At 37.1% G+C, this 17,960-nt stretch overlaps 1 protein-coding gene across 1 annotated transcript in view; it reads left to right on the plus strand.

Annotated features, from left to right (window-relative positions):
• The window catches only part of FBN2 (fibrillin 2), a gene marked incomplete at its 5' end in the record, with an annotated part of 260,278 nt that overhangs the window by 122,555 nt on the left and 119,763 nt on the right, over nucleotides 1-17,960 (plus strand). The window contains 3 exons of the mRNA XM_008570929.1: nucleotides 5,255-5,380; nucleotides 16,039-16,191; nucleotides 17,420-17,653. Of these exons, the coding sequence (XP_008569151.1) occupies nucleotides 5,255-5,380; nucleotides 16,039-16,191; nucleotides 17,420-17,653 (513 nt within the window). The remainder of the gene's footprint in view (nucleotides 1-5,254; nucleotides 5,381-16,038; nucleotides 16,192-17,419; nucleotides 17,654-17,960) is intronic.

Below are 17,960 nucleotides of genomic sequence, written 5' to 3' on the forward strand. Positions count from 1 at the left end.
TCCGTTGCCGGACACGGAAAAAGACAAAAAAAAAAAAAAAAGTGGAATTTCTTTCAGGAGAATGAAAATGCTCCAAAATTAGGTTGTAGTAATGGTTGCACAACCCCGTAAATATACTAAAAACTATTGAATTTTACACTTAAAGCGTACAAAATACTTGGATTGTACGATACTTGAGATATCTCAATAAAGCTGTTTATAAATATACAATGAAATTCTGCATATAGTTGATACACACTATGCTTTCAAACTCTGAAAAGGGGAAAATAGACATCACCTTTCCATTGCAACTCATTTAATCATATCGATATTGCCTGGTGTCCTTAGGAAAGCTTGAAATAGGCATCAATTTATTGCATTTAACAGAACACTTCGGTCATGAATTTTCCTAATGTTAAACAGTATATCAATAAATAGAAATTCAGTGTATAGTAGAAATATATTAATTTTTTTCTATACCAAAAAAAAATTATACAGAATAGGCCAAATATTCTTGGCATCGATGGAAAGAAAATATTCCAAGAACACTTTTTTAAAATAAAATTTCTTATTTATTTGTACTAAGTTCTCTGTAACATAATTGTTACATGGACTCCTTTTTTGTGTGACATGTACTTATTAGAATTGACAGTATCTCTAGGGCATTGTTCTTAGAACTCAGTGATATCTGAGATCACACTAGCACTACTTACCAAATTATTCATTACATTCTGCTTAGAGTAAGATTTACAGTAAATGTTGTAAATGTTGGTTGACAAATACGAGGTTCTGTGGTTTGGCAGTCAGAAATGTGTCAGATGGTTTTGTTTAGATCTAGTTTTCTTTTTTAAAAACCCTCTGTTCAGATTCTTCAAGTTACCCAAACACTTTCCAGTCCTTCTCTTTCCTTACCCTTCCCTGGCTTCCTTGACAATCGCTCCTTTTATTTCGTGTTTTTCCTTAGTCTCCATTCATCACATTCTTCTACCTACCTCCCTGGCCTTTCCTCCCCAGTCTCCTATACTGGCTTTTCTTCCTCTAACTTTCCCTTAGATGTTGATGGTTCTCATGGCTCCCTCCTTAAATTCGAGTCTTTTCATTTGTGTCTCCTTTGGAAATCTCATCTATTGCTACAAGTACAAATATAATCCAATATACTTGGTGATAAACCACAAATGTACGCCTTCAGAACTTACCTCTTTGCTAAGTTTCATACCCAAATTTTTACCTGCATAGACTAGAATTTTTGCCCATTTCTATCACATATCTCAGGTTCAAAATATCCAAAACTCAACTTACCCTCAAAATGTGGTGTTCTTCTGGGTCCCCTTCTCTGTTAATAGCACTACATCGTCTACCTTGTCAATCAGGCTAGTAAGTCTGCGATGTCTTTCTGGTGGCAAAGTCCTGTTTATTTCCCCTTCCAGTTATCTCTTGAATATATGTTCTCTTCCTCCTCATAAAGCTTTACGCAGGCTGTCAGCATTTATCACTGGACTATTATATTATCTTTCTACATTAAAAACAAGGATTGTCTTTCTAAAATATTGGTGTGCTTATGTAATACTCTTGTTTAATTTAAATTCCTTCATAGACACCATTCATCACTGTCAGAATAAAAGCCAAAGTCCTTGGAATGACTCTCCAGGATTTGGCATATGCCTAACTAGCTAAACTTACTGTCCGTCAGTTTCCCAGCCATTCTGGTATACTTTCCATTCTTCAGCTTAGTATTTTCAGACTCACTCGCCCATGCTGTTTTTATTGCTGTTGTTGTTTATTAGTCTAAAGCTAACTGCATTCCACTTGCCTTAGTAAGTGGTTTAGAACTATAGGCCTATGCCAATCAACACATTTTCCTGGCCAGAGGAATCATTTAGAGATTAGCATGTGACTCAATTCATTAGGACAAAAGGGAAGATTTGCTAGGGGCTTCTGGGAAAATGTTTCCTTCCTCTTAGGAGAGACCACTGGAAGAGACACCTTCTCTTCTGCCAGATGTCCCAGTCAAAGGTCTAACCTAACTCGAGCCATTTTGCCTCCAGCAAGGAAGGCAGCCTAAGAAGAAAGTCAAAACACAACACAGAGGAGGGCATCGCTGAGCATATCTCAAAGAAACTGAGCAAGAGACATTGGCTTAAACTGCTACTGGACTTCCAGATATAAGAGCTTTAAATTTTTGGGTTTTTGTCAGGGTGGATCAATTTTTCTGATATTTGCAAACCAAAGTTCCAAACTGATAGAATTTCAGAAGAAGTTCAAGGAGAGGTAGGTGGAAGTACATTAGGTGTGCAGAACATAGATGAAAACATAGATGAAACCAGTTCCCATTGTTAAGATTTTGCCTTTTCCCATAGTAGACTTGTCACCATTAGGCACATTTGTTAATACCTGGGCAATATATGCTTTATATTTGTGAAGATACTTCCTCCAAATCTGATTATGACATATGATTGTGAAGAACTAATATTCAGAAGAGCTAAATGTGGGGCCGGCCCGGCGGCGCACTGCTATAGTGCACTGCTTGGGAAGCGTGGTGGCACTCCCACCGAGGGTTCGGATCCCACATACAGACCAGCCGCTCACTGGTGGCGCACTGCTATAGTGCACCGCTTGGGAAGCACGGTGGCACTCCCACCGAGGGTTCGGATCCCACATACAGACCAGCCGCTCACTGGCTGAGCGAGGGGCGGGAGCAACACCGAGGGTTGCGATCCCGTGGCTGGTCCCGGTCCGGTACGGGCGCGACACTGAGGGTTGCGATCCGTTGCCAGTCACGAAAAAAGACAAAAAGGAAAAAAAAAAAAAAAAAAAAAAGAAGAGCTAAATGCATGCATCCTTCTGGACATAAATGTTAACACTAAATTTAAATTGATGGATAAATATGGGGCATAACTACATTGAAATGCAGTCAAATTTTTGTTTTAAAGCACCTGATTTTTTAATTCTTAAAATTAAAAAGAATTTTAATTTTAAGGGGCTGTGGGGGACATCCAGTTCAAAAATAAATGAAAAGCATTCGTATTTTTATGCAGAATTCTTTAAATACCTTCCTGAGAGTCTTTTACATATAATTATTTTGAAGCTAACCTTTTAAGGTTCCTATTTAATTCTAAGGAGAATTGTGAAACACACAGAGTCTTTGTACTATAAAATATTTAACACAAAACCCACAAATTTAATATCTCTCTCTGTGTTCTTCTATGCCCCAGATTTTTTCCCCCAAAAATAAAAATGTCAAACATCTGTCAATTTTCTACTCTTTTTTGTTGTCAGGGAGGGTATTTAGGAGTAGGCACAAAGAAGTTCTTTATTATGAAAAGAAATGCCTGGAAATAAAAATTAATGCTTAAATGAAGGACTTGAATCTCCTAATTTTTGAGAATTTGCATCAATCCTGGGCTCCATGAGCGCCTAGATTGTTGGTGTAACTTTAGATATTAAGAGAATCAGAAGGCAAGTGTTAGTCCTTCACTTTAGTGCTGCTTGCTCTACTTTGTACTGTTCTCTTTTTTTTTTGTCTTCCTTATCTAGAGGTGATTAAGTTTATTTGGTGATTAAAGTATAGCTGTTCCAGTTTCATCTCTCTTCTGAATACACATTCAGTTGTATTAAGACGCATTACACCAAGGTAGCAACACAGGATGCAACAAGTCCTAATTTTGCACACATGGTTTCAGTTTGTTGGATTAAGTCTAATGGTAACTCTTCCACCACATTATGTATTTGCTCTTCATGTAGTCAATTCACGTTAGAATTCGCATTACACCAAGGTAGCAACACAGGATGCAACAAGTCCTAATTTTGCACACATGGTTTCAGTTTGTTGGATTAAGTCTAATGGTAACTCTTCCACCACATTATGTATTTGCTCTTCATGTAGTCAATTCACGTTAGAATTCTGATCTCTCTTGGGGAATTGGTAAATTTTGATTTGTACCTCTGTACCTTCAGTGGCTAACTGTGAAGCCTCCAAAGAAGATATGATTTCAGAGAATGTCTCAATCTAGTAACTCTTTTTCTAAGAACATGCCAAGGAGACACACAAGCATATAGTTATTTCATGATACAGCTTGTAGGCAAGACTGACTTGTCAAAGTACGTGGAAAGAAAAAATAACGAATAGACCAATGGAGCAATGCAAGAAAGACATTGTCAACCATTTTTTTAGTTGTGGGGTTTAAAAAATGTTTTCCTATATTTACAACAAGAATATAATTATTTTTTCCTGTCTGCTTTATTGATACATTCGAAAAGAATATATGCAGCTAAAAAGAAACTAAAAGCTTCAGTTTACTTTGACATTTTAGTAATTATCTATATTTACGGCTTTTATAATTGTTGTCTCTATTCATTGGTCTTTGTTACCTCTGTTCCTTTAAAAAGACAGCCAACTCCCAGGAATGCCTGGCTGGATTTTCCTCACAATGGCTCATTCCCTTTTAAATGTATTAAAAATGATCTTCCAGTGTACCTAATTGCAGCTTGTTTGACTTTCCACCTCTCAGCTGCTTACTGGACTAGAAGAGAGTACATTAAAGCTTATATAAATGGCCAGGTTTTCTGCTTTAGGAAAAATTTAAAAGAAAGCAGACCTTTCATTAATGTGAGAGGAAATAGACTATTCCCAGCATTGAGTAAGCTGAATGGGTAAGTGCAGAGAGGTACAATAGGAAAACTGGACACTTCCCAAAACCTCCCAAAGTTCACCCATTGCCATGTTTCTGTATTATTTTAGATTGAAGTTATTCCCAGAATGTCAAATATAACCATATTCAAATGAAAGTACAAACACATCTCCTGAAGCCAATTAGAAAAAATAAAAATGTATTTGCCACTTTCCATTGATTTAAATAATTCGTCTGAAAATTAGCTATAAATTTTCAAATTTAGTTATTCCACATTTTGAAATTTAATCCGTGTATGTGGTTTTTTAAAAAAGGTTCTAGTAGGATAATTCCCTAGTTGATATAGAATGGAAACTAAAACATTAACATCTTTACTTATTTCCAATTTAAATTGCATTTGGTAAAAAAAGGATATAGAGTTTTGCTTTAGTTGGCCTTGCTTTACTGCCATGGGAGTTTACTTTCATCTCTTTTCCCATAGATATGTGTGAGAAATTCTTCAGGGCCTGAAACAAGAGTATCTTCAGGGTTATGTGATCTGACCTAATCAGCCATGAGTGCTCTCGTACTCTTTTTTTAAAAATCCCTTTTAAAAGCTATTTAATGAAGGCCTTTCTCAACCGTCTTTTCCTTCTTTCCTTGATTAGACATCGATGAGTGCAGCCTCATTCCTGGGATATGTGAAACTGGTGAATGTTCCAACACCGTGGGAAGCTATTTTTGTGTTTGTCCACGTGGATACGTAACCTCAACAGATGGCTCTCGGTGCATTGGTAAGCTTCGTATTTTGGAGGTACAATACACTGCTTCTTTATAAGCACAGAACAGCTCAAGCAGGTATGAAGATGGTAATGATTACAAAACCATTGGGGAAATGCCTGAAAGAATTGTCTAATGTAGACGATACCACCATTGAGGGATTGATAGACCAGGTTCTCCTTGCAAAGACTTCCATTTCAGAAGCCATCTGGGTGTGTTTTATGTTGTCAAAGTCATTTTGGGCATAAAGAAAGACTTCTTCAAGACATTGCCCTTGCCCAGCATTAGAGACACAAAGACACGAGAAAGATTTTTAAAAACCTGCTTTGGGAAACAGAATGTAGTAATTAAAGCTTCTTTTGTTGCTATGAATCATAAATGTAGCCAACATCTTATTTATTTAGAGCTTGTTTATTCTAGTGAAAATAGTTATTACGAAAAACAATTGATACCTTTAACTTTGTGTTTTAAGCATATTCAAATTAAATCCAAATATATCTGTATGTTCTCCTTTGTTGTTTAAAAAGATAAAACAGTGCTTCTCAGCCATGGTGTCAGTCATCGGCTATCAAGCAAGCCTTAGACTTCTGTCTAATTGTGAGCATAGAGATTATGAAATGTCCTTTGACGTATGAACATGGCACAGTGAGCTGCCCTTTCATTTCTCTTCTTGAGTATTCAGCCTAGTTAATGCCAATTTTAAGCTGGAAAGAGAAAGAGAAAAATGCACACCTCTCTTTAGGGGCACCAAAGATTCATGTAGTATAGGAATTAAAGAAGTTAATCCAGAACCCAAAGAATGCAGTTTGCTTGGTTTGCTACAGGGTAGCAGTCTGGGCAGTGACAATCTCCCATCCTGTCCAGGCAGTTAGTGTGTCAGCATCTCACTGCCAGGGCCTTTGTAGATCCTGATGATGGTGCATGAGTGAACTGGGTCTGGGATGTAAGCTTAAGTACTAGGCCACCAGTAAAAGGACTGTGGCCTGTTACTGATGTCCCAGGCACTGTGCTAGCCACCCAGCAATAGACATGAGCAATGTAGATCGTGCCTGCAGAATGCCATATTGTCATCATAAATAGTAGAAGAAGAGTAATAATAGTGGTAATAGAAGAAACAGTGGTAGTGGCAGTAAAAATAACAGTTGTCATTTATGAAACACATACCATCTGGAAGGCACTGGGCCTCTCCATTACCTCATTACCTCACAGCTGTGAGGACTCAGGCAAGCTACTGACCTCCCTACATTTCCATTTCTTCTAGTAAGTGTTCAATTACTCCTCATTATTATTATTATTAAGAGGAGGAGGAGAAGGAGGATATGCCTGCACTGGATCCATAGATTATATTAGGTAATCCTGATGATAGCCCTATGTGATTGGTATAATCATTCCAGATTTACAGATGAAAGAATGGAGATTTAGAGGGTTAAGTGACTTGCACAATGTTACACAGCCAATATGGAGTCAGGATTCAAATCCTCATCTCTCCAACTTTTGCATCTGTGCTACAATGACACTACACTGCCTCCTTATCCACTATAAGGTGGTGAAGACCCTGTGCTTAGATGCCAAGGTCCCCAACATGAATGGTTTCTCCACTGCCATATAACAGTCTGCATTGAGAAGTAGGTTGTCCATTTCAAGTCTCCCTTTCACATCTTTGGATGAGAATTATTTGTTTTATAGAAGAATCAGAGTGTCTATCTTCCATTAAGTAAATCATTTTTTGTTGAAATATGAAGTCTGAAAAACTGAGCAAATTAACTATTTTTGGGGTCACTCCTGCCAGTTGGCTCACTACATAGTAAGTTTGATTCATTTAATATAATTTAGCAATCAGCTGCCTATGAGAGTTGAAAATCAGTAGAACTCCTCACACTTGGCTTTATTTTCTTGAACTGTATAGTAAAATAATATGCATGCACACACACACACACACACACACACACAGTCATCAGCTTGGAACTGATACAGATTCAACTCCATAGGAGAAACTTGACTTGGGTAGTCATTGTTAAACACCATTGGCTGAATGACATAGACCTTGGCTTGAGGAAGCTTATATTCTAGAATAAGCTAGAAAGAATATGGCTAGAGAAGTCAGTGAAGTTATTATTGTGAAGTTCTGGAAATACCAAAAAAGGTGTATGAATTATATTTGGTGGGCAATGTGGAGTAATTGAAGGCCTTTGTGAATGAATTAGAATGGGGGGTTTGGGGTGGTGAGAAGAGAGAGAAACTAGTTATAAGACAGAACTTGCCATAACAAATGTTAGTGTTTTATATCATATTTCTAAACTATTTCTTTTTATTTGATTTCTTGAATTTCTAAATCTTTAGCCATTTAAAATTTGCATTTTTTTTTTTTTTGTATTGAAAAGGAGGCATATTCTTCATTATATTCAGATAATCAAGATCAAGATTCCTGGGATTTACTGGGGTTGTTTTTCTTCAGTGTAAGAAATTTGATTTACCATTAAATTATGATCAATTCATTTTCTCTCTTGCCTCTCTATGTTACATGAAGTCCTAAGTACTTACCTGGACGATCACATCCCCTTTGGAACCTGACCCAGTCTGTCTTCAGGACTCGCCTCTTCACCACTTGCTACCTCACACTCCCCTGTCTCTCACTGCTGTACGTGACCACACTGCCACTCCTTGCCCACAGTACCCCCTGAGCCCAAAGCATCTTGATTTCCCCCGTCGATGCTCATTAAAATTCAACTCATCCTTTAAGTTCCAAATTAGTTATCACTTTTCTTTATAGCCATTCCACCTAAACCACATTTTCTTCCTGGGCAAAATTCACCAGCCCCTCCTGTAATATTTTGCATTTCCCACATTTTAGTGTTTACCACATTGTCACTCGCCAGACTATGAGCTCCTTTAGGTCCTGCCTTATGCAGCTTCATGGACCCTGGGCCTTATGTAGTATCTTGCATAAAAGTTTGTGTTCAGTAAATCTTTTCTAAATGAATAGGAAAACCAACAAATGAATGAATGAGATGAGGTTGAATGCAATAACTTCATGTTGGTTTTAACTAAACTGCATGGTTTGGCATCTTGTTGGTCATGATGTCGTGGCACTGAATTATTGTCCTGCATGCTCAGCAGGCAAGAACTCGCTTGAGCTCCAGAAAGCTGAGGCCTGTGCTAACCAGGAGTCCCATCTGTTTCAGTATCAACATCCTGACCCCTAGGAACAGAGCAAAGCCCCTAAGGAGGGGAGAATGACTCTCCAAAATTGCAAAACCAATGTGAAAATTAAGTAAGCAGCTTAAAATTTTTTCTAATAACTATGTTATATTTGGAATAAGTATGGGTTTTCCATCTATGAAAAAGAAAATAAATCTAACATTTTAATGCACAAGAGATCTTTGACTTTGATTTTTAAAAATCTGAGTCTGTATTTTCTTAGATTGAATTTATTTATGATTGAATTAAATATGTCATGGATATTTCTGTGATATTTATTTTGTAACCGCATACATGCTAATGATAATGAGTTGGACAAACTGAAAGCTTTTTTTTTTTGAGTAAAGAACTACATATTATCGCAACTTTATTCTCTGAACATGCTGAATGTTGCCCTAATTCCTTATTCTAGTTAACACAAATATTCTGAGTCTATACCACATTATAAAGCCTCATTAAACTTGATCCTTTTTCTTTTACATGTACAAAAACAGTTTTATATGACAGAAGAGCTTACCTGGCCATTTTAATTATAAAATGACATAGTTTTTCCATTTCCTTGTATGCTGAATATGAAAGTCAAATTCCTGATTTATTTTTATTTAGTGTGTTTAATCAAGTTTTTAAATATCCAGAAAAAAAACTTCCTTTTTTAACATAGAGTGCTAATACATGCCAATTCTAAAAAGAGTTGAAGCATACTAATAATCTTTTTCTCAAAAGCATTTTTAATAGCATTACTTAATGAGAGCCTTATGTAATTTTGGGATTCATTGTCATTGAAATATCTATGGCATTATTAATACCTAATTTCCACATTGTAATATAGGCACAGGAGAATGACTGGCAGCCAGCAATAAGTACATAATGAATTGAGAAGCAGCAGTGAGCAAATCCTGTATGCGAAGTAATGTGTGCCTGCAGCTGTTGTGCACACAGAGCTAGAAAGGACTCTCAGCAGGGGGACTGGAAAGTGCCAGTCAGCAGCAAGTTAAGTTCAGAAAATGAGGTTAAAGTTTTAGAAGTTCTTACAGTAATATGATGTTGTTGCCACATCATCCTAAGGCATTTCCATGGGCCATATAAAAGTTTCAGTGCACAGTATTGCCTCGGAGAAAAAGAAAACCTGAAAGCATAATGTGAAAATATGACAATAATAAAAATATAAGAGAAAATTTGAGGCAGTGGGTGATTAATTGCTAATTTATTTTTAAGTAATAGATGCCATCAGTCAAAAAGAAAAACCTGATTATTATAGTTAAAACCCTCAAGGAGATGAGCACTGGTGTAGAACTTGAAAAATGGGTAGGAGCTAGACAGACGGGAGGAATGAGGGAGGAATGAGGGTGTGCTGTGCCAAGCAAGGAGAATGCTGTGGACAGAGCTTCAGGTGCTGAAAATGTCAGAGTGGGCTCAGGAGTTGGTGAGGAGCACTGCTTGTCTGGGAAACAGCTGAGGAAGACAGCAATTGGAAATAAGATGAGAAATGGGTTGAGATTAAGATTCTGTTGCTAAGGTTATTAACAGCCATGCTGAGGAGTTTCAGGTTAATTCTGAGGGCAGTGGGAGCCCATAAAGATTTTTGAGCAGGACAGAGGCAAAAATCAATAAGGATGGGGGAGCGGGGGGACTACTGTTTAAGAGAAATGAGGAAGATCTTTATGCAGTGATATATAGAGTGATGGCCAGGTTATGTTTTTTAAAATAGCAAAGCGCATAATAGTTTATATAATATGCAGCACTCTATGTATTGCTGGGTGTTGATTACATGTGCATGTGTGCATTTGCCACATAAGACTTGAAGGAGAACCCATAATTCCTAAAACTGTTTAAGTAAAAGCTGGAGGGAGAGACAGGATGAAACAGTCTACTGAATAGTGTTTTAGTTTTAGCTCAGCATCATATAATGGGCAACTGGTGGAGCAGGAGTACCGGTTTTAATTAAGAAATAGTGTCCTAGAAAGAGAAAGTTACACAGTGAGGAAGAAACACTTCACCATTTTAAAGGAAGTAAACATAGGAGCCATGGTGGTTCTATTTTTTCCATTGCTCCTAGTTCTAGTTACTCTTGAATAAAGCAAACCTGAAAGTTTTCATGCAAGTATTTTAGGAATAGTAAGAATCTGCAGAATTAATCAAGGGCAACCCAGGCTGGAGCCAGACCATGAACGAGGCAGGCACAGGCACCAGTGTCAGGGGATGAAGACTGAGACAAAGACTGGTCCTTCTCGAACACCTACCTACTATCATTAGTGTTCTGACCTGGGCCAACCTCATCAGTGTTTTCTGGCTGAACCCTTTATTTTTTAATGAGCAAGGCTCATTCAGCAGGAGACGTTTATTTCAAGGTACATCCAACTTTTACCAAATTTTCATCACATTTCACAATTAACCATTAGTTCTTTTAAATCAAGTTTAGACTAAATGTCAAGCCATGAAACAAACTCTGTTATTTTGTCTCAAAATAGATTTGAATTTTAATGAGAGGAGACAAATTGCTTCCTCTTTCTTAGTGTGACTGTAAATAAGAGTCCTCATAAACCTTGTTCAGGAAATGTAGTGAGGGTAACAGGAAGTGATTAGAACAATAGACTTGTTTTCATTACTTATGACATTTCGGTCTTACAGTTAAACATATACCAACTGTTAGAAGGATTTTGTTTTTACAGCCTTTTATCTGCTTTTGTTCCTAATGATTCCCTGTTTCAAGGGATGGTGTGCCTGGACAGCTCTTATTTCTATCAGGCGACCCTTTTTTATTCCAAATATTCTTCCACATGATGCATTTTTTAACATAGTGCTTTCTGAAGACCATGAAATTTCAGACACACAAAGGAAAGAACAGTAACGCCTAGCTTCTGCTCTGCTTTGGAATATACCTATTTGGGAAGCTTAACTATGAAATGCTACATCAGTTTGTATCTCGTCCTGGTATGTTTTGACTCAGGGGACTGGAAGTAAGTTACCTGACTCCCTGTTGTTATTAGAAGAGACTAATTGTGGAATTTATGAAAAAAGTTACGATTTACTTTCCAAATCTCTCTTCCTGCCTCTTCATCTTCTCACCTACAACTTTGTTTCTTTCAGTATATATTATAGGATTGACCAAAGGTTTCAAAACTGTGTAGAACAGTGGTTATTAATTTTATTTTTTTTAATTTAAAGACTCTTCTTTAACATCAAAAATGTTTTTCAGATCCCCACATGATGATTAATATATTTGGGAAGATACATGATGAAAAAGCTACTGGGTATTTAGTAATAATTTTGAATGAAGCTGTGTTTTATTAGTCACAGTAGCTTGTCCATAAATGTGAATCACAGTATTACCTAATATATTGTGAGGTGTTATTCACTGGTATTGCAATGCTGTGTAAATATGGATTTGTGAACCTTTCCTACTACCATGTCAGATTCTCAAAGTCTGGGAACTGGAATAGAATGGATTCCTGATGAGTACCTGCTATGTTGGGCTTGGCATTTCAATATGTATTACCTTATCTCCAGTGTGATATAGTATTTGACCCACGAGTTGCTTAGAAGTCTATGGGATTTTCTTGGTTTCTTTTGTTATTGATTTCCAACTGTATTACATACATTGTAGTCAGAGAATATAGTCAGATGATACCGATCCTTGGAAATATTCTGATATTTGCTTTATGACTTAGCAAATGACGAATGTTTGTAAATTTTCCATGTAGACTTGAAATGGATGGGTTTTCTCCAGTTGGTGGATGTTAGATTCCAGATAATTCCATTAAATCAAACTTATTAACTATACTGTTCAAATTTTCTTTATACCTACAGAATTACTGAAAAAGTTGTGTAAATCTCCCACTATGGTAGTAGATTTCTCAGTTGCTCCGTGTAGTTTTGTAAGTTTTTGTTTTATATAGTTTGATGTTATGAGATAATATATAAGATACTACTTGTTTAAAAGTATATTTTCCTGGTGAATCCAACCTTTTTCAGTATGTATTAACTCTCTACATTTTTTTCTTTCTTCTTGGTCTATTTCTAAATATTTTCTCTTAGTCTATTTTATATCATTATTTTGTACCATATTTTGTGAGTGGAAGTAGAGGGCTTAAGTGTATGTTTATTGTATATTTTTCCTCTCAATCTTTCCACTTCCTTATGTTTTAAAATGTGTTGCTTTTAAACAGCCTAAGTCTAAATTTTTTGTCTTATCTTTACACAGTCTGAAAATTTTTCTCTTTTCAGTTCAAATTTAAATCCATTTGTATTTATTATAGTACTGATATATTAGTTTTATTTTATTCACCCACTAACCCTGTTCCATGAGAAAGAAGAGTTAAATATAGTTGCAAACTCAAACAGTAATCTTTGAATGTAAACCATGGTTTACAGTCTCCTGACTCAAGGCCATATTTTCTTTTATTTTGTTTTTTCCCAAACCTATGCTACAACCTCCTCCTTGCAGAAGCCTTGAAGAGATAAATATATTCATCCTACCTTGTAGCACTGGTTGGATTTTGTAAAATTAGTGACTATTGTTAAGAGTTTGGGACTTTGTTATCTTATATACATCCTGTTCATGAGGAGCATAGCAATCAAGTAAATCTAGGAATATAGGAATATGATTCTTTAGGTTTCTAGAATGAATATTCCAAAAATTGTTTCCCTGGATCATTCTTAGAAATAGAAACTTACTTGTGAAATTCCCAATGACAACCCATCCAAGCACAACTCTAAATTTTTTGAAATGTCCACAGTGCCTTCTTGTATGCTGCTAGAGTGACCTCCACTACAGTCATATTTAATCATGTCACTTCCCTACTCCACATCCTGCAGGATAATACATGAACTCCTCACCAAAGCAGTTCTGTCACATCCCTACTTTACCTCACCCTGCTTTACCTCTCATCACCATTGGACATAGTCAGTTGCCTCTAGTTCATGAAAATGTCTCATCCAGCCTCGTAGCTTAGATTAACATATGAGGGGGTCTTCAAAAAGTTCATGTAAAGATTTGTATTATCGTTTAATTCTATTTCTCTATTGAACTTTCTGAAGCACCCTATGTACACTGACAACTCATGGATATATATCTTCAGCCTGGCTATTCTTCTGGATTCCAGGCTCATTTATTCAGCATCCCAAATGTGAAGTGTTTTAAAGAGGAGCTTTGTATTAAATCCTCTAATACTATCTCTTCCCTGGCCATCCCTATCTCAGCTGTGCAAGTCCAAAACTTAAGAAATTTCCACGATTCTCTCTCTCATACCCCACGCCCAAGCAAGTTCCCATTGACAGTACCTTCAAAAGATGCCTGCCGTCTGCTCCCTGTCATCATCCTGGTTCCACAGCCCTCATGGAGGCACTGTCATCTCTCACTTGAATATCTTCAGTGTCTTCCTCACTGGTCTTCCTGTTCTTTCTACAGACAGTTCTCATAGCAGCTATAAAGATCTTAAAAATGTAAACAATTGTCTTTTCTCTAATTGAACCCTCCAAAAACTCTCATAACACTCCAAATAAAATCCAAAAGTCCTTCCCTGATGGCCTACAGGGCTGCTTATGAGAGCCTTTCCTGTCTCTCTGGGCTCATGTTCTTCCACTCTTTCTTTTGCCTGCTGTTCTCTAGTCACATTGGCCCCTTGTCCTTCACACACATCAAGCACATTCCCTTCTCTCTCCCTGAGCTGCTCTTCTCTCAGATACCTCCATGGCTCATCCTCTCACTTTAGTCAAAGCTCTGCTCAAATGTCACTGTCTCCAGCTGCTTCTGGCAGCCTGTCGAAGATAGCACCTGTATCAGTCAGATATTGCTGCATAACAGACAGCCACAGAATCTCAGTGGCATACAACGGTACACATCTCCAGGTCAGCTGAGGGGTAGGATTGGGTTGCTGCTTTGCTTCAAGCTCTGGATCTGTCTGGGCTTGGCTTCTCACTGCAGTTTGCCCTCATATCTGCTCCATATCTTTCATTTTTGTTTCTCTAGGTTATGGCATGGAATAGGTGCTCAATGAATGTTTGCTGAATAAATAAGTAGAGATATGAATAAATATAAGAAATTAAGGGAATAAATGAATGGATACAGGGGGTCTTCAAAAAATCCATGGAAAATGAGTATTATAAAAAAACTATGCATGTATTGCAAAATTTTTTGCAGTAGAATAAACTCGTACTAACTCATTATGACATGTCTGAACAGGATCTAGTTTGAGTAACTAAGGACAAGACATCAGTTTGAAAGGAACCTCTATCAGAGCAACATGAAATCTGCTAAAAAAATGAAGCAAGAACAAACATCTATAGTGAAGCTTGGGTGGAAGAATGGTGAAAGCATTGATGCTTTACAAAAAGTTTATGGGGACAATGCCCCAAAGAAGTCAACGGCTTACAAATGGATAACTCATTTTAGGAAGGGACAGTACAATGTTGAAGAAGAAACCTACAGTGGCAGACCATCCACATCCATTTGTGAGGAAAAAAATTAATCTTGTTTGTGCCCTAATTGAAGAGCGCCAACGTTTAACAAGAGAAACAACAATCAACACCACAGACACCTCACTTGGTTCAGCTTACACAATTCTGACTGGAAAATTACAGTTGAGCAAACTTTCCACTTGATAGGTGCCAAAACTGTTGTACCCAGATAGACTGCAGACAAGAGCTGAGCTTTCAGTGTAAATTTTAAACAAGTGAGATCAAGATCCTGAAGCATTTATTTGAAGACTGTAACTGGAGATAACACATGGCTTTACCAGTATGATCCTGAAGACAAAGCACAATCAAAGCCATGGCAACCAAGAGGTGGAAGTGGTCCAGTCAAAGCAAAAGCGGACCAATCGAGAGCAAAGGCCATGGTGACATTTTGGGAGGGATATTCAAGGCATTTTGTCTGACTTTCTGGCATGTCAAAGAATGATAATATCTGCTTATTAGGAGAGTGTTTTGAGAATGTGAGCCAAGGCTTTTGCAGAAAAACTGCCAGGAAAGCTTCACCAAAGAGTCCTTTTCACTATGACAATGCTCCTGCTCATTCCTCTCTTCCAACAAGGGCACATTTTTGAAAATTTCTGTAGGAAATCATTAGGCATCCACCTTACAGTCCTGATTTGGCTCCTTCTGAATTCTCCTTATTTCCTAATCTTGAAAAATCTTTGAAGGCACCCATTTTTCTTCAGTTACTAATGTCAAAAAAAAAGAAAAGAAAACTGCATCAACATGGCTAAATTCCCAGGATCCTCAGTTCTTTAGGGATGGACTAAATGGCTAGTGTCATCACTTACAAAAGTGTCTGGAACTTGATGGAGAGAAATAAAGTATACACTTTTTATTTACCTTTTAATTCCATTTTTCTGCAAACTTTTTGAAGTTCCCTCATATAATAGACTTTAAGTGAAATAATTTGCTTCACCAACACTCATCTAATGTGTGAAATGATTGCTGTAAGAACCTGAGATAATTCTTCCATATCTTCTATTTATGTTTATGTGTTCAGATCAGAGAACGGGCACGTGTTTCTCCGGCCTGGTGAATGGTCGCTGTGCACAAGAGCTCCCTGGCAGAATGACAAAAACGCAGTGCTGCTGTGAGCCCGGCCGCTGCTGGAGCATCGGATCCATTCCTGAGGCCTGTCCTGTCAGAGGTTCTGGTGAGCAGCTGGATGCTAGTCTCCCCAGGACAGACATTGTTAGGAAAATTAGTAATAGCAATGTTCTTTGCTTTTCTCCTTGAAATCAAGTCATATTTGTATTTCTGTTAGTTTCCTCAGTATGACTTGGGTGTTTTTGTTGGGGATAGGGTGGCATTTTTTATTTGGGATCAGTTTTGATAATACCATTTAGTAATATTAGACAAATTCCTGAAGCTGATTGACTTGTTTTTGTGCACATATTTAAAAAAATTGTTTGAATGTCAGTATTTCAATTCAGTTTTTAAATCTCCTAATCTTTCATTCCATAGCTTGAATATCTTTGAATAACAAGGTTGTGCCTTCATTTATGTTTTAGTTCAGGAATACCCTCAGCTTGTAGTGCCCCAATCCTGGAAGATATTTCCTCTTTTCTGATGACCTTGAAAATTAATAATACATGGGTAGAAGGATACTTCCCATTCATTTTGCTGTATTAACTGCCATATAAATGAGGCTATATTGGGAAATTAGGATGAATGAGAAGTAGCTCTTTTTATACATAACATGAATAGTAAAGTATGATTAATGTTTATCACATAAAAATATATTGATATATTTTGTTACTTTTTATATCAAATTAATTTTTCATAACAAATAACAGCAAACAGCTAAGAAAATAAGGCAATTGCTATATTCTTGCTTCTCTTCACTCAATTTTATACTTGGGCAAATAAGGAGCATATTAAAAAGCTTACTAGATATTGTCTACTATTAAAATCCACATTAGAAAAAAATATTATTCTGGAGACTTATTAGTACCTAATCCCTTAAGGAGAAGAAAAAAGATAGGAAAAATGTATAAGTGTAATACTGATGAGGATTTAAGTAAAACCAGATTTATGGAATGAATTACCTAAAGCTTTAATTTTCATCCATTCAAGTAAATTTCTTGCATTCACAGTTACGTCTGGAATTTTATGAGTTGCTCTTAGGTGGGGGCATAAAATAAAAATACACGTATAAACGATTCTTTGGTTATGCAATTCAGTTAAAAGAATGTGGCATATAGGTTTCAAATTTTTTTCTGAATCACCTATACATTTCCCCTGCTACTGCCAGCATTGAAAACATTTACAAGATAGTAACCTACTTAGTTAAGCTAAAATGATCTATTACATCATACCAATTGCTTTTATTCTGCAAAAAGACATTTATTTTTGTATAACTATACTATCTCTTCTTCTAGAGGAATATCGCAGACTTTGCACGGATGGACTTCCAATGGGAGGGATTCCAGGGAGTGCTGGCTCCAGACCTGGAGGCACTGGGGGAAATGGCTTTGCTCCAAGTGGCAATGGCAATGGCTATGGCCCAGGAGGGGCAGGCTTCATCCCCATTCCTGGAGGCAATGGCTTTTCTCCTGGCGTTGGGGGAGCAGGTGTGGGGGCCGGAGGACAGGGGCCTATCATCACTGGACTGAGTAAGTGGTCATGTTTCCTGTGGACTCTTTAGTTTCTGCTTCAATAGCTAACATACGAATATTTTTTATTTTTCAAAAGGGGTATGTGTGTGTGCACATGCATGTGTGTTTTTGTGTGTGCGTAAAAACCTATTTCAGAGTCTAAAATACAGTAATACTAAATTTAGGAAAATGTAGTAGGAAAATATTATTTTTCTGATGTGTAAACTTTCTGCTAACTTGGAGAAAAGAATGTGTGACCCGGGCTTTCTTTGAAAATGCAAACGAAAACCCAGTAATACTCTAATCCAGATGACGCCACCAAAAA

Source organism: Galeopterus variegatus, unplaced genomic scaffold (assembly GCF_000696425.1).
Source record: "Galeopterus variegatus unplaced genomic scaffold, G_variegatus-3.0.2 Scaffold645, whole genome shotgun sequence".
In the NCBI taxonomy this organism is placed as follows: Eukaryota; Metazoa; Chordata; class Mammalia; order Dermoptera; family Cynocephalidae; genus Galeopterus; species Galeopterus variegatus.